The 27,242-nt window shown below is 26.3% G+C and overlaps 3 protein-coding genes across 9 annotated transcripts; 2 read left to right on the top strand and 1 right to left on the bottom strand.

Moving 5' to 3' along the window:
• The first annotated feature begins 520 nt into the window (after positions 1-520).
• Positions 521-14,004, top strand: LOC122712375 (multiple epidermal growth factor-like domains protein 8). 4 transcript variants are annotated; one of them, XM_043931960.1, is made up of 25 exons: positions 521-1,280; positions 1,676-1,983; positions 2,082-2,245; positions 2,356-2,633; positions 2,703-2,887; positions 3,014-3,365; positions 3,448-3,686; positions 3,773-4,006; positions 4,091-4,378; positions 4,485-4,622; positions 4,706-4,950; positions 5,039-5,656; positions 5,856-8,756; positions 8,842-9,266; positions 9,345-9,688; positions 9,774-9,979; positions 10,101-10,380; positions 10,529-10,730; positions 10,834-10,860; positions 10,950-11,265; positions 11,354-11,529; positions 11,638-11,891; positions 12,065-12,076; positions 12,174-12,361; positions 12,440-14,004. In XM_043931960.1, the coding sequence occupies exons 2-25, from the start codon at positions 1,779-1,781 to the stop codon at positions 13,292-13,294; spliced, it is 9,132 nt and encodes a 3,043-aa protein (XP_043787895.1). In that variant the 5' UTR covers positions 521-1,280; positions 1,676-1,778; the 3' UTR covers positions 13,295-14,004. The 4 variants fall into 4 exon arrangements, with proteins under 4 accessions (XP_043787895.1, XP_043787894.1, XP_043787896.1 ...); XM_043931959.1 differs by having other exon boundaries at positions 521-936; XM_043931961.1 differs by having other exon boundaries at positions 521-936; positions 3,451-3,686.
• A 66-nt stretch (positions 14,005-14,070) lies between these two features.
• On the top strand, positions 14,071-19,841 carry LOC122712379 (intraflagellar transport protein 80 homolog). Of its 2 annotated transcripts, none has more exons than XR_006346329.1 (15): positions 14,071-16,319; positions 16,394-16,572; positions 16,681-16,791; positions 16,865-17,043; positions 17,118-17,207; positions 17,285-17,422; positions 17,515-17,639; positions 17,746-17,994; positions 18,066-18,229; positions 18,307-18,504; positions 18,579-18,729; positions 18,845-19,016; positions 19,088-19,210; positions 19,279-19,629; positions 19,705-19,841. XR_006346329.1 is itself a non-coding variant. In XM_043931983.1 (15 exons), exons 1-15 carry the CDS (start codon positions 16,225-16,227, stop codon positions 19,636-19,638), a joined length of 2,262 nt encoding a protein of 753 aa, XP_043787918.1. In that variant the 5' UTR covers positions 14,071-16,224; the 3' UTR covers positions 19,639-19,837. The 2 variants fall into 2 exon arrangements, 1 of the variants encoding a protein (XP_043787918.1); XM_043931983.1 differs by having other exon boundaries at positions 19,279-19,418; positions 19,491-19,837.
• Positions 19,842-20,032: 191 nt separating this feature from the next.
• Positions 20,033-27,230, bottom strand: LOC122712381 (bcl-2-related ovarian killer protein-like). Of its 3 annotated transcripts, XM_043931992.1 has the most exons (6): positions 23,365-23,533; positions 22,007-22,071; positions 21,059-21,373; positions 20,520-20,910; positions 20,299-20,357; positions 20,033-20,215 (listed from the first exon to the last, which is right to left on the bottom strand). In XM_043931992.1, the coding sequence occupies exons 3-6, from the start codon at positions 21,323-21,325 to the stop codon at positions 20,081-20,083; spliced, it is 852 nt and encodes a 283-aa protein (XP_043787927.1). In that variant the 5' UTR covers positions 21,326-21,373; positions 22,007-22,071; positions 23,365-23,533; the 3' UTR covers positions 20,033-20,080. The 3 variants fall into 3 exon arrangements, with proteins under 3 accessions (XP_043787927.1, XP_043787928.1, XP_043787926.1); XM_043931993.1 differs by lacking the exons at positions 22,007-22,071; positions 23,365-23,533 and adding an exon at positions 26,750-27,230; XM_043931991.1 differs by lacking the exon at positions 22,007-22,071 and having other exon boundaries at positions 23,365-23,536.
• Between the last annotated feature and the right edge of the window lie 12 nt (positions 27,231-27,242).

A 27,242-nucleotide genomic window follows, 5' to 3' on the forward strand; every position in this document is an offset into this window, starting at 1 on the left:
AATATTTATTTTTTGAATAAATTTAAAAAAAATAAATTGAATATTTATAATAAATATTCATAAAGAATATATTGATTTTCAAGTATGGAAGTTTGACTAAATTTTTCAATTTATTATTTAATAAATCTTATTAAAAAGATTATCCTCATTCCTATAAGTCACTCCTTAAAGTATTTATTAAATTTAGTAGAAAAAATTATATATAAAAAATATAAAAAATCAATAACTTTTGGCATATTCGCATTTATATGTATATGTGTATAAATATATTTTAATTTAATTTTTTTTTTATAATTTTTGAATGAAATTCTAACTATATTCTTTATAAAATTACAAGAAATACAATAATTTTAGTTTAAAAATTAAATAATTAAACATTTTTTTTAAAATTAATGAAAATAAATTAATTTATATGTTTATAGTATAGTTTGAAGTTTTATTATTTTTTTTAATGTTTTATTATAGTCCTTTTAATTCAATGATTTATTAAACAAAAAAAATTTTTGTAATATCTCAAAATTGTAAAAAATAGACGTGTAAAAATTGTAAAAAAAAAATTTGTTTTTATAGCAATTATAAATTACTTGATTAACATCATAAGTTGAATATTAAGCCTATAATGGAAAGTGATTTTATATGGCGTTTTTTTTCCAATCAGTGTCCCTGGAAACTTTCGAATATTGAGACCGCGTTCGAAATGAAGGGAATTTAATGGCGGTTGAAGAGCCCCCACCCTGACCTCGTATGCAGAGACAGTCAAGGTGTCAACAGGCGAGGCCGAACAGAGTTTACGTGATAATTCTTGTCTGTTCATATTTGCAGATTTATTTTATCACTTATCCTTTTGTATTAGCAATATTTAAGTCGTGATAATCAAGATATATATTTTCATAATAACTGGTGTTCAGAGAATGCAACTGTTCAAAGTATAGCATGGTACAAATTTTTCTGACGTGTATATGTATATACGTACATAATGTTTTGATTCAATCGCAGCTGAAGTTTTATCGTATCTATTTAGTTAAAGAATGTTTCTTGATTTTGTTTCATTGATAAAAATTATAGTGTTTTGTCGTCTCGTTACTTATTGTTGCAAGTTTTATAGTAGTGTATTTATAAATTAATTTGTTATAAATTTTTTTTATAACTGATTAATGTTCTAGTCAGGAACGATATGTTTGACGCTTGAATGATTATTGTACAACGTGATTGTGACAAGGCATACTTGAATACTATTGCTGTGATTTAAAATTATTTGTAATGCAGAACTAATAATACTGGTTGATACATGTTTTTATAAACTGCTATGGATAAAAAGATTTTATTGCATACTAATAAGATGATTTTATTCATTTTCATTTTTTATTATTATTTTTATATATGAATAAATAAAAATATATTATGATTTTTCTATATTTATTACATAAAATATAATTGAAAATTTTAATCCATAATTTAATTAAAAAATCCATTTAATTAAAAAAATCCATATTTATTTGTTTTTATTTTAAAAATTAATTATGTTATTATCATTATGTAATAATAATAAATTGTTTTTATAAAATATTATTATAACTATCTCATAAGATATTAAAATTTAATAAATAATATTAAATAATTAATAATAAATTTCTTATGATAATTATTGAAATAACAAAAAAATTTGCTTTTTCAGATATGACTCTTTGTGCTTGTAATATAATTGCTCACAAAACAATCCAATAAACATGGATGATGAGTTTTATTTTATCAAACAGCAGTGAGGCGAATATACTGTAATGGGGTGGGTTTTGTCCACCATAATATGGATTACTATATGGAGTTGCCTCTTGCGGGGCTTAGAATTAGCTCCACAGACATCTCCAAAACAAATTCCGTGTGATAAAACAAGAAAAGTTTTTACTGATTCTTGGGGAATTATTAGTGATGGACCATTGGGCTCAAATTATACTCAAGATTCTCATTGTGAATGGCTTATAAAAGGTAAAAAATCTTATACATTACAATATATCTTATAAATAAATCTTACAATAATTTTTTTTATTCTTTATAATTAATTAATTAATTTATATATTTTACAGCAAATAATAGTCGACAATTTATTACTTTAAGTTTTCGTACAATGGGAACAGAATGTAGCTATGATTATGTTTTTGTTTATGATGGAGATTCTTTCCGATCTCCTCTTTTAGGCAGTTTCAGTGGTAAAACTGAACCACAACAAGTAACATCATCATCTGGCTATGTATGTGAATATGAAATTCTAATAAACTAATTCTAATAAACTTATCTAATAATATATATAAATTATTAAAAAATTGTGATAACTATATTTTTTAAATATTTTTTTTATAGATGTTAATACTATTGTACAGTGATACAAACTATGTTTTGGATGGTTTCCATGCAGAATTTTCAGTTACAAATTGTTCAAACAATTGTACAAATCATGGCAAATGTATTGATAATACATGCTTTTGTGAGGATGATTGGGGTGGACGAGATTGTTCTAGAGCTCTTTGTCCAAATAATTGCAGTTATAGTGGAAAATGTGATTTAAAACGATGTCACTGTCAAAATGGATATTCAGGACAATCTTGTTCATTACATAAAATGCATCCTGAAGGCAACAAGTATGTTATGGAATATATTATTACATTAAATATAATTATTATTTATTAATTATTAAATATGATAAATAGATGGCACTGGCTTTCTCATTCAGAAGGTGGATTAAGACCACGGGCAGCACATACTGCAGTTTATATAAAAGAAACTGATTCTCTTTATATTTTTGGTGGCTATGATCTCAATTATATACTTGATAATTTGGAAGTGTATCGATTTAATATAAGTCAATGGGAAGATGAATATGGTAATGAATTAGGTAAGAAGAAAGCACAAAGTAATTCATTATAACAGATATATATATAAAAAGAGAGAGTATGTGTGTGTGTATATATTTTAATATATATTATATTATAAAATTATTATGTATATTTCTTTAAAACAGAAGGCATCTCATCTGCAGAACATTTAGATCCTATACTTCTTGCTCTTGAATTAAAAGGAACAAATGCAGATGAAAAAGAATTATATGGTCTTCGTACTTCGTCTTTCATATGGAAATTGCTTTCTGGTATTAAAGATAATAATAATACCTTTAATTCACGTAATCTTGCAAATGTAGAAAAAAGATATGGCTGGTCAGAATTTAGAATTGGAGATCATAATGATCGTGAAAAAAAAATTCATGAAACTAAAGATAATGAAACTAGTAGAAGTACAATTAGAATAGAAAGAAATGATGATTTTAGAAAAAAACATTCTAGACATACTAGACCTCGATATGCACAAACTACAAGGTAAGAATAAAATATATGATATAATTACTTAATGATGATTAATTTGATGTTAATATTTTTTTTATTAATTTAATATTATTAGTAGACATCGTAGAAATCTTGAAAACCTAAATTTCTATAAGAAATTTCATACTTCAAATATAAAAAGTGATATATTAAATTGGGAAGAGGAAATTGCAGAAGATTCTATTGGAGACAATATTTATGTTCAAGAACCTAAAGTAAGAGACGAATTATTTAAAGATGAATCTACTAAATCATCAATTGATAAATTACCTAAACCAAGTCCGCGATATGGCCATGCTGCTTGTAGATATGATGGTCAGTTACATCCATTTGAAATATTTAAAATAATAATAATATTATTATTATTATAATTTATAACTTAATAATTTATACATTAATAGGTGGTTTTGTTATATATGGTGGAAAAGTACAAGATGGTTCTTTATCTAATGAATTATGGTATTACAATGTTAATACACGTTCCTGGACATTAAGAGCAAAAAATTCACCATTTTATCCTCCACAATTAACAAGACATACACTTACTTTAGCAAATAATTACATTTATCTTTTTGGTGGTAGTACAGTTGATGGTGAATTTTCATCAAATTTATATAAGATTAAATTGAATTTATGTAAGTTTATATAATTCAATATGTTTATTATATTTTAATTTTATCATAATCAAAATATTTTATATAAATTTGTTCCAATTCAAGCTGATCCTACAGCAACTACAGAAAAATGGAAAGAAGTACATCCTCGAGGAGGTAAAGAATTAGATGTACGTGTAGTTGCACATTCAACTGTATATCATGAAGCTACTAATTCTTTATTAATTTATGGAGGAGTAGTAGCCAGTGTAGCACGATTTAGTAAATTATCAGATAGAATGTTTGTATTTCAACTTGACAGAAAAGTTTGGTCTGAAATTCATTATCCAAGAGCACATTTAAGAGATACTTATGTTCCAAGAGAACGAGCATTTCATACCTGTAATATTATAGGTAATAACTATTTATTATAATTTTTATGAAAAAAATGATTAAATGTATTAAATTTCAATTATATTATTAACAAAATCTTAATAATTTATATTAAAAAATTTTACAGGAAATTACTTAGTTGTATTTGGTGGATATTCTCATAGACATAATAAAGAAGAAATATGTTATGATAATCAGATGTATCTTTATCATTTAGGCTGTCACGCTTGGGTAAGCCATGATGTATTAGGTTTAAATGATAAAGGTAAATCGAAATTTCAACATTTAAAATAAAGTTGTGTAAAATTTTAGTTGCTTTTGTTTTAAAACATTTATCGTGATATCTAGACTCTCGTTATCCAAAACAACAGGGAGTATTTGCACATGCAGCAGATGTACGGAATGGAAATACGTTGTTATTAGTTGGTGGTTATCATGGAAATGTAAATGCTGATTTACTTGCATATACATTACCACCAATGCTTGCTCCAGGAGATGAAGATAATATAGAACCTGAGCAAATTTGTTCAAGACATAAAAGTTTGATGGAATGTACAGCTAATCCAGAATGTGGTTGGTGTTCGGCAGACGAGGTATCTTCTTAATATATATATAAAATATTCATATTATTCGTTGAATATTAAAAATCAATTAATATTAAAAATTTTTATTTTATTTTAGATATGTTACGGTAGGACTATTGGTAGTAATTGTACAACAAATCTTCAAACGACGCGTTGTTTAGGTGTTTGTCCTGCGCTTGGAGATTGTCATTCTTGTTTAATACATGGTCAACCTGGTGGAGGATGGGGTACAACTGCACGTGGAAAAAAGTCTGTGTCTAATAAATTAAATCGCGGAACTTGTACTTGGTGTGTTCAAAATGCACGTTGTCATCATAAAGATGATAATTATGGTGTTTGTGGACTTCGAGATGATACACTATCTCAAATACCAGGATGGTGGGGATCGAAAGGTACAGAAATTATAAAAGTTGAAGAATGTCGGGAAATGGATAAAAGACCAGGATTAACATTTTTAAAATATAAACCTCCAGTAAATTTTACTCAACCTGATTCAGTTACGATAGTTAATGCTACTACAGTAGATTTTAGTGTTCCATCCATGCAAGGAGCAAAAACAGAGTCAGCACTTGGTGGAGAAATGATTGCTAGATTAATTGGTTTTCTTAGACCACCTCAAGATTTTTGGGATAGCACAGTAGAACATTTGAAAATTTGTGTTAGTTACAATAGTGCAACATTACATGTATCAAGAAGTGATGATCCTCAAGAATTGGTAAATTGATTTCCATTTTTCAATCAATTTAACTATTTAAAATATATATTATATATTATATAAATTATTGTATATTAAATATTTAAGTATTTAATATATTATGTTATTAATTCTTTCATTAAATTAATTCATTAATTCTTTAACAAATATAATAAGAAGTTAATCTTTATTATAATTATATTTCCTAATTTTTTTTTAGGAATTAGTTGCAAATTTAACTGCTGAGACATCGCAATGTATTTCAACAAAATGGCCAGATGGACATCAAATGATGTTATTACCAGGTCGATATTTATTAGATTTCGAATCAAAAAGAATGGTTACTACCAATAGTTATGCATATGCTAGCAAAATGGAAATTACTCATAACAAAAAAACTGAGAATCCAAAAGTATTTACATTTGAATATCTCGAACCATTTCAAAACGGTTCTTGTCATCAATATAAAAACTGCCTTCATTGTTTAACTGATTCTTCATGCGGTTGGTGCGATATTATTAATAAATGTCTTTCACGTTCAATTAACGAAACAGAAAGCTGTATAGCTAATGTAGAATGGGATGAAGATGGGAATCCTATTCGCGAATGGCATTATTTAACTATAACTCCTTCAGCTTGTGCTAATTGTTCTAATTATATATCATGTGAATCTTGTGTTGGTAGTAATTTGTGTGAATGGTGGACAGAAGAAGCTCGTTGCGCAAGAATAGGTAGATTACCTAATGCAGTTATTAGTTTTGATCAATGTCCAATTCCATGTAGACAACGTTCAAATTGCACACAATGTTTAGATGAGCGTGGAAGATGTGTTTGGTGTGAGGCCACACAGGAATGTTTTTCTTTCTCAGTATATACATCTGAATATCAATTTGGTTTATGTCGAGAATGGATGGATCAGGCTGGTTTAATGGGAGTAACATCAAGGTCAGGATCATCTTTAACAGGCAATGATCAATGCAAAAGTTGTACTCGACACACAAATTGTTCTAGCTGTTTACATTCATTAAGTTGTGGATGGTGTTACAGTTTAGAAAATCCTATTATAGGAGCATGTGTTCAAGGAGATTTCAATCAACCACATGTCAATTGTAGTTTAATTATCAATGAATATCAAAATACAACCTTAGAGATCGACGAATCAGGTTGGGCATATGCTCAATGTCCAGATGTTGACGAATGTGACTTAGGTTTACACGATTGTCATCTTAATGCAGTATGCACAAATACTCATGGTAGTTTTAGCTGTCAATGTAAAAGAGGTTTTAATGGAGATGGCAAAGAAAATTGTACTAAGACTTGTTATGAAAAATGTGTTAATGGTTATTGTAGTGAAGCTCCTGATTATAAATGTGAATGCAATTTAGGATGGACAGGACCAGATTGTAGAACAAATTGTGGTTGTTATAATCACTCTACTTGCATACAAGGACCAGGTATTTGTGATAAATGTCAAGATTGGACTACTGGTACATATTGCGAAGAATGTAAGGCAGGCAGTTATGGTAATGCTACAACACCTCTTGGATGCAAAAAATGCAATTGTAATGAACATGGAGATAAAGACCTAGGAATCTGCAATCGACAAACTGGTGTATGTTTTTGTCGTGATAATACGCAAGGGGATATGTGTCAACGTTGTAAGAAAGGTTATTACGGCGATCCAAGAGATGGCGGAATGTGCTATTATAGTTGTATGTCCCGAGGAATGCTTGGGGGAGAAGGAAATGGCAAACAAGGTCTTGGCAGCAGACACTCACAATTATCATTATGGGAAAGTCATTTTGGAGATTCTCCAACAAGAGAGTGTCTTTGGATAGTTAGTCCAAAAACAGATCTTTCATCAGACAACATGCTCTCAGGAATACAAAATGTAATACAATTTACTATACATGATGATATTAATGTTAGTTGTCAAGAAAATAGTGTTTATGTATATGATGGACTTCCCGAATTTGTTTCATCAGTGACTAGTCATCAGAGTCAACTTTTAGGTGTTTATTGTACAGAAAGTACAGATTATCCCGTTACTGTAGAAGCTAAATCAGGATTTCTTACTGTTCATTATAAACAATTGGATGAAGTAGAGGGCTTCAATGCAAGTTATTTAATAATGACTTGTAATAATTGTCCCGGAAATCGGGAATGTCGAAATGGTAATTGCTTATGTAAAGCTGGTTTTGTAGGAATCAATTGCAATATTGAAATATGTCCTAATAATTGCACTTCAACTAAGAAACAAGGAATTTGCGATAAAGGTTATGGCCGTTGTGTCTGTATACCTGGTTATGGAGGACGTGATTGCTCAATTAAGATTAAAGAACATCAATTAATTTTTACCGAATTGTTTAACTCAGAATATTTAGCTGATCATTTGGATCATCTGAGGAAAACTTTACCACGATTTGGTCATACATTGGTTGCTGATAGAAGGGGTAGTTTATGGATGTTTGGAGGCTATTCTCTTAGTCATGGACCTCTAAATGATATTAGACTTTTTGATACTAAAAATAACACATGGATGCCTATTACTGTAGAATCTACTTCAAAGGCCTCTATGCCTCAAGGTAGATACTTCCATGCAACTGAAATAGTTCATAGTAAACAACAAATATATGTTTATGGTGGTTTGACAATGAAACAAGAAGATATTCAAGGTTTATCAAATAACACTCTTAGCGATTTTTGGAAATTTAGTCTACAAAATCAAAGATGGATGCAAATCATACAAGATAAATTTAAAAAAGAACCACCATCTTTAGCTGGACATACATTAACTCTTCGTAGAAATGGAGAATCAGAAAGTCTAATATTAATTGGAGGATTCAGTCCTAAGTATGGTTATCTTGACACAGTATGGGAATTCAATTTAGAAACAGAAGCTTGGGATACAATAAATACAATTGGAAATGGACCATTAGGAGTATATGGCCATTCAACTGTATATCATAGCAAGTCTGATAGTTTTTATATTTTCGGTGGATACACTTATGCAATAAATCGAACATTTATTTCTAATAAATTATACGCATTGAATTATAAAACTCGTATGTGGTCTGTACTTCCTCCATTTGATGATGATCTCACTGATGGAAGTAGTTTGGTAAGCAATATTTTTTTAATTAATTAAAAAATTTGAATCATTTAATTTTTTTTAAGTCATGATCGATTATAATATTTTGTTATAGCCACAAGCTAGATTTCTTCATTCTGCTGTTACCACTGATGAATATATGGTGATATTTGGTGGTCGTCAAAATCCACATAATACTTCGGATTCATTGATTGCTTATAAATATTCATGTAATTTATGGATTCGTTTAATAACAAAAGATATGGAAGTTATTGGATATCCACCACCTCCAGCATATGCTCATGCAATGACTCATGCTGATCCAGAATCTAATGCTGTATATGTAGTTGGTGGTTTTGATGGTGGAATTAAAAGTCACGTCACTCTTATAAATATACCGGAAGATTTGTGTAATCTTTGGACAGATAAAATAACTTGCAGAAAATATTTTGGATGTTCTTTTTGTTCTGTTATTACAATTAGTGGAAATAATGCTTCATTTTGTTTTTCTAATGAAATATCAATTAATAAGGATGATAGGTAAATTCTAATATTTAATAAATATTTTTTTAAACATATTTATAAATATTTCTAAATATATTTAAAAAAATATTTTAGATGTGATATTAATGTTACTCAAGCTCAACGATCAAATGGAATCTTTTGTAATTTAGAATGGATGATGAGTAGGAAATGCCAAAATTTTAAAACTTGTACAGAATGTTTAGCAGAATGGCCATATTATAAAAGTGAAGAACCAGTGTGTAAATGGTGTACAAACTGTCCAAATGGAAAGTGTATACCATCTGAGAAAGATTGCGACGAATTAAATAAATGCAGTATTAGACAAATATCGGTAACAGATGTAAATCAATGTGGAGAACGTCAATGTCCAGCAAGTGATTGCGAGAAATGTAATAATCTTGAAGGTTGTGTGTGGACAAGGCAGGTTTTGAAAACTTGTGAGTTAAAAAATTATTCAAAGAATATGTAAATATATATAATAATTTTTAGACAATTTTTAATAATTTTTTAAAATATTTGTAGCTGAATTGGGACTTGCAGTAACAGGAGAACCTGTCTATGATTGGAATTGTGTACCAGAACATATTTTTGAAAGATCAAGTATTAAAATGGGAAGTACGCAATGTGAAAAACGATGTGGTGATCATAAGGACTGTAAAAACTGTCTAAAAGGTACAGGAGCCGAAGGTGGTTGGCGAGAATGTAGATGGTCAACGCAACTTAATGAAGTAAATACATAATTTTAAAAAAATAAGTATATATATGTGCGTGCGTGCGTTCATGCGAGAGAGAGAGAGAGAGAGAGGAGAGAGAAATTAAAATTTTTTTCAATTTATTAATAAATTTTAGTGTATTTCTCCATCATATCAACCTCTGTACTGTGCTGGCGGTGTATGTGGTTTGGTATTACGTAGTTCTGATATGGATCATTGTCCTGAACCATGTTCAGTTTTTAAACAATGCAGTACATGTTTAAAACATTCACATTGTGGTTGGTGTTCTTTTGATTCAGCTAATATAACTGGTCAAGGAATATGTACAGAAGGTTCATTAGAAGCACCAGCAGATCATCCAGCTGGTGGAACATGTGAAATGTTATATTATCAACAATTACCCACAGTTGAACTAAGTAAGGAAATCTAATATGTAATATATAATGATATAATGATTCGAATATTATTGATGTCAGTTTTTTTAATTTTATTTTTTTAATTTTATTAATACTAATATATAAAGATTATAATATTTGTAACTATATTATTTCTATTTGTATTTAGAGTTTCTAGAAATCTCAGATAATGTTACAATGTCAATTCCAAATGTGATGTCGAAACCAATATTTTCTTGGCATTATGTGCGATGCCCACCAGAAAATGAATGTACGAATGGCCACCATACATGTTCCACAAAAAGTGAAAAATGTTTTGATTTAGAAGAAGGATTTGAATGCATGTGTGGCGACGGATATAAAACTGAAACGTAATTTTTATCAAAATATTTTTCTTTTTATTACTTATATATTATATATATATTATTTTATTAATAAAGAAACAATTCATTAATTATTTTATATTTATTTCAGTCCATCATCATTTAATGAATTTGGAAGGTGAGATTCAAATTTTGAGCTATTTATTTATATATATTATTTATTAAATATTTTTAATATTAAGTACATATAATTTATTTTGTTCTTAGAAAAATTTGCGTTCCAATGTGTACACAAGGTTGTGTTAGAGGAACATGCATAGAACCAAATATTTGTCGTTGTGACTTCGGTTATGTAGGTGCCAATTGTTCCATTCAGTGCCAATGTAATGGTCATAGTAATTGTGCAGGCCCAGATAAATTAGACGTTTGTTTAGAATGTCATAATAATACAATGGGACCACAATGTGACAAATGTAGACCTTTATTTGTTGGAAATCCAGCAGATAATGGTCAATGTGTACCATGTCTTGAATATTGCAATGGACATACTCGAATATGTATTAATGAAAGCATGACTGTACCGGTAATTTATATATTAAAAGTATAATTGAAGATAAAAAAATCTTATTTTTTTTAAATAAAATAAATAAAAAATAATATAATTTTTTTAGGATCCAAATTCAATTGAAAAAATGTCTATAGAATTACTAGAAAAACAATTAGTCGAAGGCCCTGTAGCTAAAGCCAAATGTGTAAATTGTGGAAATAATACAAGAGGTGACAAATGTGGTGAATGTATGACTGGTTATTTCAGAGGAACAGAAGATCTTCGTGATATATGTCGATCGTTAGTATTATTATATCAATATTTTTATTTATGTATATTTATATTATATATGTGTACTATATATGTTATTAAATGTCTTCTATATTATTAAAAGTTTATTATTTCTAGTTGTCAATGCCATGGACATGGATTCACTTGTGATCCAGTAACAGGAGAAAAATGTAATTGTGGTAATAATACAGAAAGTGATCCAACTTGTACTAGTGGACCTATAAAAAGTACAAATACTGGTAGTTCACCATGTTGGATGGTACAATGTAGTAAATGTAAAGAAAATTATGCTGGGACACCAACAATGGGTCATCAATGTTATAAAACTGTAACTGTTGACAACAAAATGTGCTTTGATTCTAAATTAATAGGTGAATTATTTAACATATTTATATCATTTATTATATCGTATATAAATATATTTATTATTATATTATATTATTTTATATTAATTTTCTTCAAAAAATTATATTATAGTTTAGAATTATACATATATTTTGATCAAATATTACTTTCCTTAAATTGCATCTTTCTATTATGTCAGGAGGATCTTATGGTTCGTAACTCCTCCATTGTTAAATTATATATTTTTTTTCTTTTTTCATTAATTTTTGTTCATTTATATGAAAACTTATTATTTTCACTAATTACAGATGAGTGTAAAATGAAACCAAAACCATTGAATCCCGGTCAAACGGTATTTTACATGGTACAACCTCGTTTTATGAATGTTGATATTAGAGTTATGGTGGATGTTACACAAGGGGCTTTAGATCTATTTCTTAGCCCTCGAGATGATTCTTTTGTTGTTACATTAAATTCAACAACAGGATATCAAGATGTAAGAGTTTTATATGCTTTTTTTTTATTTATAAAGCATTGAATATTAAATATTTTCTGAATTAAATTATATCTTCAGGTTGAACTGGACAGTAGATTTATGTGGCGAAAAAATTCACATAATATGTGGTTAGATGAACAGACTCGTAGTCAAATGAGATTAGTCGAATTCCAACCTCATAATAGTTTTTCATTTGCTTTAAATGGCACTACAACCGAACCGACTTGGAATACTGGTCCTCAGTATATTGTAATGGAAAGATATGCAGAAGGTTTAGCTACATTTTTAACAATCGAGAATAGAAATACATTCTTGGTAGTTAGAAATCTTACGAATCGGTTAGTGTTGACATTACCACAAGACAAACATGAACTTCATGAAACAAAATTTCACATCGCGTTAAGAGCGATTGATCCTGTGCATCCAGAAATTAGTGGTCGAGCTGCTTACGGAATGATTTTCTTTCGACAGGATCAACTTCATATTGATTTGTTTGTCTTTTTCTCCGTATTCTTCTCTTGTTTCTTTTTATTTTTAGCCGGTTGTGTAGTTGCATGGAAAACGAAACAAGCAGCGGATGTTCGAAGAGCACGGAGAAGACATGTTGTCGAAATGTTGCATATGGCTAAAAGACCTTTCGCATCAGCTACTATCATTTACGATCGAGATGGTAATGACTGTAATCCAAGCTCGCCTCAGCGAAAAAGCAGACGTAATAAATTAGTCAGTTTTCATAATGATGTTAGACCTGTAGCAGTTGAACCTACTGATGATGGAGTTGCGGCTGTAGCCACTGTTTTCATTAGATTGCCTGGAGGTCGACAAGCTCCAGTTAAATTAGCTCTTGGTAGCTCATTAATACTGTTAACTAGAGTTTATCCAGTTAACAGTAGAGTGTTCCTAAGACGTAGAAACAGTCATGCATTGAACTGATCTTCTTTCTATAGATATTTGTTTCAGCTATTTTTAAGTCTGTTTATGCTCTCAAAATTTATAGCAAAGAAACATGTAGCATGTTTATTTTTTACAATTATTAATCATTTTTCGTTGATCTCATCTTTTTAATCGTCAATCTTGTGGTATCATAATACCTAAAATCATTTTTCAAATTGGAAAACTTTTTATAGCAGATAGCATTTATATTTCTCGAATTTACATAAGTTGAATCGATTTTCAATCATTGAATTTTTAATAATATTGTTTGTTTATTGGCATTATTCAATGTCTGCCAGTAATATAAAATTTTAGTCGAAGGGTTGTATTATAGTTATAGAGAGAAACACTTGTAAGGATATTTAAATTAAATGATAATATATATACATATACACAAATACATATATATTGTCATACCATTCCATGACGAGACTGTATGTTTGTATATAAAAATCTGTAATTTACACGATTTTGTAGAAGCATTTTATGTAACAAGACATGATTTTATGTCTTGAAACATTTATAGTTATCTTCAGAGGAAAATCAATGAATTTTGTTGATATTTTAAGAAATTTTCTATAACCATCTATCAAATTTATGCAAAGAAAAGACTACAAAGGCAACTATAATACTTTAAATTATTATTTAAATTATCAAAAATTTATATTTCAATTAATTAAGCGAAATTGCTGAAAATTTTGCTAAAAATAAATTCAATAATATTCAAATTTTAATAAATAACGAAAATAACTAATTTTCTTATTATTATAAATAGATTATTTAAAAATATTATCTATTTAAATACATTATAAAGCTTGAAGTGATATAATATTTCAACAAATGTTATAATGGTCCTTTGTAGATAATTATAATATAACAAAAACGCAATAATAATCTGTCAACTGATATCATTACTTTTTAGCAGTTGACAAACAGGGTGATTTTTAAATAGGATGGATATACATAAATATATGATTATGTATGTTTGTATGCTATGTTAAAAAGTATTGTTAAAATGGCGACCGAAAATAAATTATATCCGCATAATTAAAAAACGATCAGTATTAGAAGTTGATTGGAAGCTCGATAATGCGTGCGAAAAGGTTCCTATGCCAAAAAATGAGGAATAATATAAATGTCAAAGTACATATGATATATTTATGACAAACAAAGATTTTAATTAAAAAAATGTTGTAAATTGAAGTATGCACATTAAAAATATTAATTATAAAATATCAATAATACGATATATATATATATATATATATATATATACATACATACACATATATATCGTCATTATCGATTTAAATATGGTGAAACTAAAAACAAATGTGTCCTTTATCAAAGATAATAAGCCAAGATTACGTATTAATCAAAATATAGTAATAAAAATAGGATATTGATGTAATGATATTAATAACGCGTACTTTTAAGATAATTTTAATAAGCAAATTAATTGAGAAAGTGAGCAACGTGACATAGACACATAGTGACATAGATGTAAATATCGTGAAGCGTTTTTTGCTAAGCTGTTATACGGTACCAAACGAATTTAATATATTCTGTACAGATTGTTTCTCAGGATAGTTGTTACACAACTTGAATATTTCTTACTGTATTTATAGAAAAAATTTTTCAGAACTAAAAAACATATATTGTATATTGTTTAATCTCAAACTTTTTTAACGCAATTTATTTTTTGTATAGTTAAGATATTGTAATTAATATGTATAATAATATTTGAGTAAATTTTTAAGATATTTATTTTTGATAAATGATAGGATTAATGACATTTTCTGAAAGTACAGTGTGAAATTTTCAAGTTATTTTTGGGAGCATTCTAATTATGTCATCTATGTTATAAGAATGCACGGTTCCTTGATTGTAGGAACAATCATACACTGAGCAAATATTAAGTATGCATATGATAATGTTGTACTTTTTATCTATTGAATCTCCGAATTTAATTTTTTTGTTTTTTCATAAGTCTCGTCATATATCTTGTCAAATAATATTTTTGTTACCATTTGCAATATTTTCTTTCTCTCTATCTTACTAGCATATTTTTTTTCGTTTCATTTTTATTACAGTATACGATTCTATTCGTTTACTTTCATGCGACCAACTATCCTAATTATTATCGCGAGTCTGTAAACATATAAGAATAATACAAACTAACATTTATATATATATATTTATATAGATTTACGTAAATAGAGATATATATATTATATATATAATAAATGTATATAATATATACTATGTATACATAATGAATGTATAATTTCTCGGTTGTACAGATCTGAGCGTTATCTTCAAAATGTTCTATTTTATATATAATTATTACATTGCATTCAATGTAAGCGATATCTTCCAATGCCGGCATTGCATCATCGCGTTAACAAAACATTTGTAACATTATGAGCTACCATCATTTATAAAAGTGAAAATGAAAAGGTTGTGAAGTCCGAGTGTCGGCATCCTTAGAAGGATTCGTCAGCTTCATGAATTTATTTGTAATATGGAGAAGAATATGAGGTTGTGCTAATGAAAATTAATAAATTGTATTGAGAAAGCTTTAATAAACATGTGTAAAATTGGGTTTCACTTGATGAGTTTTCATTGTCGTTAAATAAGTGAAAGATTTTATTTCATTAAATATAATATTATGAATATAATATGTAATATATGTTATATATGGTAATATTATGTTACTATAGTAACCAAGTATATACCAACAAATATCCGGACTTCAAGGTTTGATTAAGCACGCGATCGAATTTGTATGAAATGAAATGTGAAATATATGAAATATATTTACACATTTTTTAATGTTAAATATATAGATTTATATAGATTTTATATAAAATTGTGAACGTTTTTACATATATATTTATACATAAATTAAAATAATAAATAAACATATAATGAGATTTAAAATTTCTGCACAAAATCGTAATGGTCACAAGCGTTTAGTAACTTGTGTTGCATGGAATTCAACAGAAGAAATTTATTCTTGCGGGTATAATTTAATATTTATAAAATAAAAATCTGAATAATTATATAAAATTATCATATTTTTCTCTTTATTTACAGAGAAGATCATTTATTAATATCATGGCATTTGGAAGGTGGAATTGCACATTCCAATATTATTACAGAATTTCCTGATGATTTTTATCCGACCGATATGCAATGGCATCCGCGACCAAATTATGCAGTGTTAATTACAAAAAAACAATCATTGGATATTCTCTTAATTACTACAGCTGATGGTATTTGTAGTTTTGTTTTTTCAGTATTAAGAGTTCTCAGAAACTTATAATTATATTATTATATATATATTTTTATTATTAGTTTTTATCTTAATATTTTTTTTATAGGAAAATTTCATTTAATTAATAAAAATGGACGTATAGAAAAAAGTGTAGATGCTCATAAAGGAGCAACAACAGTAGGTAGATGGAGTAATGATGGCTCTGCTCTTTTGACTGGTAGTTAAAACACTTTATAAAGATATATGATTCAAATGATTATAATTCAGTTAATTTGTTATTATAATTTTAGCTGGAGAGGATGGTTTGATAAAAGTATGGTCACGTAGTGGCATGCTTCGTTCTATTATAGTTAAAGGAATGTTTTCCATATTATCTGCTGCTTGGAATTTAGATTGTACAACAGTATTATATTCTCAAGGAGCTCACTTAACTTTTCAATCACTTAATTCTAATTCCAAACCTCGAAAGGTTAGACAATCTTACAAGTACATAACATTTTACAATTATAGAATAATGTTTAAAAAAAAATTGTATTTTATTAGTTATTAGCACATGATGGTCTAATTTTGGTTTTATGTTGGAATCACACTCATGGATTAATCATTTCTGGTGGGGAAGATTGTAAATATAAGGTAAAACATAAACTTATAATATAAAATTTAATTATAACAAATAACAGAATCAATGAGAAGTTAAATTTTTTTTCAAGGTATGGGATTCTAATGGTACTCAATTATTTTCTAGTAATGTAGAGGATCATCCTATTACAGCATTAAGTTGGAGTTATTCTGGAGATTACTTTGCAGTTGGATTATTTAATACAATCAAACTTTGTGATAAAACAGGAGTTAGTTCAAATTACATATAAATTTTAATATTTAATTATGTTGTATGAGTTCTTTTTTATTGATATTATTGATATTACATATATATTTTTAGTGGTCTCATTCATTAGAAAAAATTAATTCTGGAAGCATATATAGTATTGCTTGGTCAAGTGATAGTACTCAAGTAGCTATGGCTTGCAGTAATGGAAATGTATTAACAGGACATATAATAGACAGGTATAAAATATATAAAATTAAATTATTGTTTTAAATAATTATATTTATACTTAATATCAATGATATTAAATATAGAATTTATACACTTAATATCAATGAAAAATAGGAGATTGGAGTGGAATAATTATGAAGCCACATTGATTAAAAGAAAAGTGATTGAAATCAGAGATGTGGGTAATGAAACACGAGAAGAATTAGAGATATCAGATCGTGTAGTTCAGCTGGAATTTGGTTTTGATTATTTAGTTGTAATTACACCAGCACAATGTCATGTTTATTCGGTAATAAACTGGAATACTCCTGCCATATTTGATTTGAAAAATACTAGTGTATCAGCAATACTTCTTGCGGAAAAGTAAATATTTTATTTTACACAGAACACAAATTTTAGAAGAAATAGCATTTAAAATGTATTATTTTGTATAGGCATTTTTTATTGATTGAATGGAATTCTGTATCATTATATAGTTATCAAGGTCGTTTATTAGGAACTCCAAAATGGAAAGGAATGACACAGGAACGACTTTATTCCCCTTGTATATCAGTATGTTCCGATACTTTAGTTATACGATCGCAAAGTAACGAAAAACGTACGATTAAATAAATACTTCAATGAATATAAAAACATTGTAACATAAAAAAATTGATGTTAAAAGTTATTTTTTAGTACTTCATGTATTGGAAATGGCTTATAATAAACCTATAACAGAAAGCCAGACTTATACACATCTTCAAAATATTACAAGAGTTGCATTAAATCACATTGGCGGTGTAATAGATCGACAAGTAGCACTAATCGATATAAATAAAGATTTATTTCTTGTTTCTATAAGAACCACTGGTTTTGGTAGAGTATGTAAAATAGGTATGCAATTTTAAAAAAGTATTTGTATTTAATATATAATTTCAGCAACATTCTATAATTTTTCATCTTTTTAGCTGCTATGGCGCAAGATATTGCATGGGCTACTGATGCAAATGTTTTAGCAGCGATGTTAGATGCAACATTATCTGTATGGTTGTGTCCTAATTGTGTACATTATAGCGATCGTAAAATTATACGAAAGACAAGAATCGATAAAGAAAGCAGGTTTTATTCTTTTATCTCTATTATATAAAATATATTTTATTATTCTTTTTTTAATAATGATATATAAATAGTTTATTTATTTATTTATTATTAATTTTTTTATTTATATTTTTAGTGAATTTGGTAAACAACCAAGTATAGCAAATGTTTATAATGGGATAGTAATGATACGACGTGGTGATGGAGCATTAGTAGCTTCTTCCTTTTATACATTTTTTATTAGTCTTTATCAACATATTTTAAACAAGAAATGGAAAGAAGCGTTATCGCTTTGTCGAATCGCTCAGGTAATTAATATCTCTTCTTCCTTTTTTTATAGTAGATTAAAATTTTTTTAAAATATAAAAATTATTAATAGAATGAAATATTATGGACTTGCATGGCCGTTATAGCAACTGATAATAAAGAATTAAACGCTGCAGAAGAAGCATATGCAGCAATTTCTCGATATGATAAAGTTGATTATATTCAATATATAAAGGTAATAATTTTATTCTTCTAATTTCTATTTGTCTAAATAAATTAATAATTTAAGTTTTTCGAAATTAGAGTTTACCAAATAAAACAGAAAGACTAGCAGAAATGGCACTTTTATCAGGAGATTTGTTAACTGCAGAAGGTATACTTTTGCAAAATGGATTAATAGAGGAAGCTATACGAATTAATATCGAAATATACAATTGGAATAGGTACTTTCTTTAATATAAACAAAATTTTTAATAAATAATGTTTTTTTTTTAATTTATCAATTATTAATTTAGAGCATTAGAATTGGCAATTAGACATAAAAAGCAATTGGATGAAGTATTAAACACAAGAAAAAAATATCTTCAAATAATTAATAAAAAAGAAACGAATCAAAGTTTTCTTGCATATATGGCAAATGTTGCAAAGACACAAGTAAATTGAATACTGTTATTTTATCACTTTGTTTCAAATGTTTTGCACATAATTTTGTTTTTTTTTACTAACTAGTGAGACCAAAACTATTTTCACCAGGAGATTATCGAGGATATTTCATTTAAACGAGATGAAGAATTATTAGAAATAGAAACACAAAAAAACGAAATGTTTGATCAAGAAATACATATATGAAAGCGTAACGGTATTTTCATTTATACAAATTACTTATTAAAATATGTAAAAATAAATTACAATGAACCTGTGTTTTAAAATATCTTGATTAAATAAAATTTTTAATTACTATAATAGAAACATTTTATAAAATGTCAAGATGAAATGTTTAATGAATTGTTTATGAAGGTAATATATAAATATTTTACAATTAATGTTATTTATATTTAAATATTCTATTAAATTAGTTTTTATACTTACTTATATTTAATATGTGTTATAAAATTAAAAGTTTTAAAAACATAGAAATCATAAAAATAATCAAAGTAGTGAATATAAATAATAAGATAAGTTTTCGCGAATGCCATGTAGTTTCTTTTGTTACAGATCTGTATCGTGTTGCTAAAGCGGACTGAAAAAAAAATATATATCTTTTTTCAAATTAACATTTGATTATTATATTTTTATTCTATTATATAATTTACTTTGTCTTACCCATCCTCCATTAGCTTGGATCCATGCAGCAAGATCCTCTTCTAAAACATCTGTCATTCCTTGAATCAAAAAAATTTTTAAATCGCAAAATGTTTAATATTTCATAAATATTTATTTATACAATATTTTTAGTATTTTTAGTTAAATTGAAATACTTTTAAGGCCAAAATATCAAAAAAAATATAGAAATATGATTTTAATTTAATAAATAAAATAATTACCTCTCTGTATGGCAGGTAAATATTCAGGTTTGCCCTGACGTACACAATCCACGGCAATACCACCAGCAATTGCATAAAGAGCTACCACTTTACTCCAAGTCATCTCACCATTTCTGATCATCTCTCTAGAGACATCCACGATGGCCTCGCTAGCAGACTGTTCCGATGAGAAACTACCACATCCAATTTGTCGTGCAACACGATTGAATAAATTTGGATGCATTTTCTCGAGTTCAGCTCCAACTGATACTAATTCTGGATAAACTTCTCCCACAACCGCACCACCAGGAAGCAACATGGCACTTCTCATTCTTTTCAATCCAAGCTTTCGATGAAAGATTCCAGACCGTTTCAAACGATTTCGGATATATTGAGCACATAAGGAAGATCCCTGTATCATTAATTAAATAAATCATTACTTTCAAGTTTCAATTTTTAATTTTATTTTCAATGTTAAACAAAAAAAAATGTTTTAATTATTAATAAAATTATTTAATTAATATTTAAGAAATTTATATTTCAGATAATAATATTATTACTTGAGACACTGTAAGCTCGATTGAACCTGAAACCGTTCTCCATCGAATTGTATGAGAAATTTTTCTGGATACGACATCACTAACATTACTAAATCTTCTCCGCGCCGAATCAACTACATGAAAAGGTGAGACTTCTTGATTATTAGCAACTGGAAAAGCTGCCAAATTCGAATGAAGAGATAATGCGAGACTGTTTCTGCGATAAGGTTGCCCTGTATTCCCAGAATTGTCCTCCAAGCCACGTAAAGATCCGACGAATCCAGACATTGAAGGATTTTCCGTGGAGAATTCCAGCCATTCAGGTTTTTCAGGCGGCTTGAAAAATTTTAATAATTGTTAAAAAATTTAACACTTTGTTTCTTAAAATGAGGAATAATTTTTTTTTTATTTATGGAAAAAAATAGATAAATATTTAACTTACTAGAAATTCTGATTATTGATTTATGAATTCAATAGAAAGAATTTCGTATAAAATTAATTCATTTCATATCATTAATAGTTGCATTGCAAATTTTTGAAAAATTTATGAACTAAAATAAGACAAGAATCGAAATAAAAAAGTAATTATGTTTAGCATAATTTTTTAAATAGAAAATTAATCGCAAATCTATTCTGACAATATTTCAATTTTATAGAAACTCTTGCGATTTCAAAAAGAGCTATTGATGAATATTTTCAATTCCTTTATTGTAATCTTAAAATATACAAATACATACTATCATGCATATTACGAAAAAAGAACAATGATAGATTCTTTTCTCCTTGTTACTACAAAAAGTTGTATATTCACACCAGACATCGTAATTATTATTCTGCAAGTATAGTTGATGTTATCTCACAGCCTTATTTAGTGCAGCTATTTGATATGCTTCGCGGTACTTTGTATTCCGGCCCGGTAAGATACAATCTCATTGTATGTATATTACTCATTTTCATTCGATCATTTACCTTCTTAACGAGCAGAATTAGGCCCGGTATGTGTCATTTTTAAATTACTCCGCGTGATTCCTTGACTAAAATAAGATGTTAATTAAAATATTATATTTTAAAAATACAATATAGCAAATCATGAAATTAAGAAAAGAGTTAAATATTTCTTTAAAAAATATAATGTGTTTATTAAAAAAAAATTAAAAAAAAAAAGTAAAAAAAAAAATTTATACTTTATACTTTGAAATTAAATACTTTTTATATTTGTTTTAATAAAAAGTAGACTTGAGTAATGGAATTAATAAAAGCATATAGAATAGACATAAAAAATAATATAAAAACATTAGAAATATTTATCTCGATCGATTTTATATTTAAAAACAATATATTTTTGTAAACAAATTAATCTGTTTACTAGATTTGAAAATTAAAAACTGATGACTTTCAAGAAAATTTTAGTTATCAGTTATCAATAATGTCTAGTTAGTTGATTATCATTTGAGAGTTTATATAACTTTACTATTCTATCATTTGTATTCTAATATTTGTAAATAATAAAGAAGAATATAAATTTTAATTGGAGAATATATCTACAATTAAAAAGAATAAATATCCTATAAATAAATAAAAATATTGATTTATACTTTGTATTAAAAGATCAAAGTATTAAATATTTTAGTAAACATAAGAAAAGAAATACAAATTGAAGTTTAAAATTAATTTAGAAAATGATAAAAAAACACATTAATTAAGAATTATTTAATGTTACAAAAATAAAATAAAAAGCATGATATAATAAATATTTAACTTATACATACTTTATTATATTATATTACATTTTTATTAAGTATAAGATGTAAGTATATTAAGTATTGAACGATTATCAAGAGATAATTATAAGTGTTTATAATTATATATAAGAATTATTAAAAAAAAATTTTTTTATACGATTAATTTCTGATAATCTTATTATAATCGATATTATTTTATAAATGTATTTAATCAGATGGATACTAAGATTTAAAGAAACAAAAGTTATTTTAATATGTTTCATTTCGTTGAAAAAAATTAAATTTAAAATTTAATTTAAAATTTAAAATTTAAAAATTACAAACTTGAAAAGGAAATATAAAAAAATTGATAAAATATCAGATTATAAGAAAAAGTAGAAAAATTGGAAAATCAAAAAAAAAAAAGTAGAAAAAATTTTTGCCACTTAATTTTTTTTAAATTTAAGCATATTTCGTTGAAAAAATGAAGTGAAATATATTTCCTTCGCTTAATAGAAGTTCTTGATCTCTATCAAGCGTGTCAAACTACAGGATATAGAAAGCATTAAATCTGTAAACATAAAGCGGAGAGTTGAATGAATTTACCATCGGCAATACCGCCTCCTTCTGCACCCCCAAATGAAAATCCATCTTCATTGTGATTAACATGCAACCACCTCATTAGTCACTGTCATTTAACTCGTTCCATATACACATTATATGCGTAATATGTTACTGAATTATCGCTTATCAACGGTATAACTGGCCGGTTGATTATCGTTCGAGAAGTATGCGCGACGGCGCGTTAAATCGTTTGTTTTATCAATTTCCAAGGCTTATTTCCGTGCTATAATAATGCCTGATAATAAAGTCGTCATTTTTGCATTTTTTTAAACGATGAATAGCATTAATTTCTTATTAATGTATCCTGCATAAAGTTATATAAAGGATAATGATTTTTAATCTTTGATCAAAATAGAGAAGTAATTAATTTGAAAAATTGCAAATCGCATTTGTAATGAGATTTAAATTATTCTCGAAATACAGTAAATTGATTTAAGAAAGAAAATCATAATTATTTATTACAATTACTTTTTCTAGATTATTATTCTAGATTACTTATTCTAGAATATTATAATTATAATTACTTTTATAGTTTTATAGTTTTATAGTTACTTTAAGAACAAACTAAATTAAATTAAATGATAATTAGAACAATGAACTAAATTGTTTAGGAAAAGATAGCAATTAATTAAGTTTTAAAAAGATACTTGAACAAAAATGGAATACTTTGACATCGTTTCTACAGTTGCATTAATTATTTATTGTATAGATATGTTCGTAACAATATGATTAGAATTTTGTTTTTACTTAAAATATTGAAATTTTAATTTCAACCATTATTTTATAATTTATTCACATGTATAATATGTATAATATAATAAATGTGTTGAAACTTTAAGATGTATTGAAACGTGACCGTTGATAATATTTATTAATAATATATTTATTAATAATATATTAATTAATAATATATTTTAAATATTTGTATGTAAATGATATTTATTAGTTCATTTCCTATATATTTATAATATCATTGACAATATTGATTATAATCTATAATATATCTACATATATATAAATATATATCATCTAATATATAATCTATATCTACAATCTTAAAAAATTTATTATAATTTGCTATTAATATATATAATCAAAAAACAAAATTAATTATAATTATAATTAATAAATTTTTAATACAATGTAATTAAACAAAAGACTAAATATAAAAGAACTTTCTTAGTTTTAATTAAAAACATCATATTTTACTACGATGAAAAATCGAGCTTATAATCAACAAAATTGTATAGGCAAGTGTTAGATAATTATATACTGTAAAAAAACATTTATCGCGTGTCTTGTTTAAAAAGTTTTGCATAGAAACGTGCAGATGGCATGAACGTGATCAAAATTATGAAACATTCAAGAGAAATATGTTGTTGTATTACTTAAAATTAGATTTTGTTCAAATTTTTTTTGTTATTTTTAAAAATAAATATTTGTGATTTTCTATCACGTATGTTATTGCAGTTTAAACTTTCATAAATAATATAATAATAAAATAATTTTTTATTATTAATTTTATATATTTTATAAAAAAAATATTTAAATTTTGAAATTAGATTTTTTTAGATTGTGAAAACATGATCAAAAATATTGAAATGAATATTAAAATATCCATGAAATATAATTTTTTTTTAGTTTAGAATATTTAACTAGTATAAAATTTTTTTTAAATTTATTATTATTAAAATTTGAGCTATTTCACAAATACATTATTATTAAAATTATTACAGAACAATTGCATATTCTCTATTGAATCAGCAATTAACTTTGTTAATACATTGAAAGAAATATAAATCATATAATTTTAATATCTAATATCTTATAATTTAATTATAGTTCTACTTGTATTGTTTTAATTATTTTAAACATTTTATTCGAAAATCTATTTTAATAAATAAACTTTGTGCACAATAAGTATCGGAATTTAATTGAAAATAAATTGTCTTTAATCGATAAATCAACGAGAGCGTGTAACAATTAAACCGCTAAGAGCCAATAAATTTTCTCGTGCAGTTAAAGTCAACATAAACGTAAGAATATCGAGAAAGAATATAAATCACGTTTTGAGAAAGCGAATCGATCAAGTAAGTGATTCTTTATTCCGAGAAAGTGCTTACTTCGAGTGCCAGTATCGAACGTATCGAATTCTTCGAATCATCAATCGTGGCCTTTTGCGAACATAGTTCGTATTTGAGGCACGTACACTGATATAACTCACAAAATACAAATGTCAGGTATTAAGGAAAAAGAAAGATTTAATAAATAAATTAATTAATTTTCGAATAAATTTTCTAATGATATTAATAATAAAATTAAAGATTTTAATAAAGAAATACAATTTTTATAAGATTTAAAAAATTGAAAATTTTCCCGCTTTCTTTTTATTCTTTTTATCTTATTATCAATTATGCAATGTCTTATGCACATGCGCACAAATTGTTTCTTAGTAGTTTATCAAGTAAGTGATTCAAATTAATAATTATCTGCATATTTTAACATGTTTTTATGACAAAACAAGAATAATTTATTAAACAAAACAAAAAAAAATAAATATAAAATTAAAATGTACTTAAGCATTAGATGTACATGTATTTAAAATCATGTATATTATATATGTAAAAGAGCCAATGTAACATATATATAAAATAACATAATTTATGATTATTATTGTATTAATTATATATAATTAATTTTATATCGAAATAATAAAATAGAATTAACTACAAAATCTAAAGAAATATCAATTTTAAATTGTAATATTAATAAAAGACATTTTATTAGATATTTTCTTTTTTTAAATTATTGATATCTTGTTAATAGCTGCTATATCGTTTCTTTACATAAATTTACATATTTTATTGCTTTGTCGATTAGACTTGCCGATAAATTTCAAAGATGACGTAAGGAAGAAGAAAAAAAAAAAGAAATATAAAATTGAAAGGGCGACGTATAACTAACAGTACGAAAATAGGTCGAGACAACATAAAAGATGCGGGCTACATATTCTTCAGGTAACGGCCATACCCCCCACCTTTTAGAAATTTTCCCAAAAAATGAAACAAATTTTGTCATACAAAAATTACTCTCTTTATTATCACTTGCAATGATTAACAAATGATGATTTAAAAATTTTTTTAATATAAAAAAAATAAAACAGAGTATTTATAACATTTGATATGATATGAATATTTGAATAAACAATCACAGTTAAGATACAAAATATCATTTTCGATAAGGAAAAATTATTTCTTAATAGGAAAAATATTATTAAATTATCATTACAACTAACAAAATTTTATTTATCTATTTTTATTGACAATTAATTATTTGCATGTGTTTCAACAAGAAGCTATATTATTACCTTGAATATTAACGAAGTACGGAGAGTTATCGTTTTTTTCTTTGATGATCGCACAATTGTATTTCATGTGTGAAATTGGTTCCACATACTTTGTGGAAATTTGTACGTTCAATCACTTTGTTATACACTACATTAAAAGTTTCTACAACGAACGATTCATTTCTGTTAGAACACAGTGATTTTATATTAATTAGATTATTTTTATAGTTAAAAAAAAGAAAAGAAAAATAAAGATTATAGTTATCGAAAGATGCGAGAACACAATGCGACACATCGAAATTGTAGGGAACACAGCGCAAACAATACTGGTGACTTTCAATTACATATGATACAACTTGAAAGTGTTATATGAACGCCGTGCGAATGTTATCCCTACTTGCATCGTTGTACAACGGTTGAGTCACTATATAAAAAATATTTCATAAAGAAACATATTTTAAAAAATTTAAAAAATTGAAATTAATTTTTTATTCATAAGTATGTATATGTATAA

This window comes from Apis laboriosa, unplaced genomic scaffold, assembly GCF_014066325.1.
Source record: "Apis laboriosa isolate Shangri-la unplaced genomic scaffold, ASM1406632v1 scaffold1_cov151, whole genome shotgun sequence".
In the NCBI taxonomy this organism is placed as follows: domain Eukaryota; kingdom Metazoa; phylum Arthropoda; class Insecta; order Hymenoptera; family Apidae; genus Apis; species Apis laboriosa.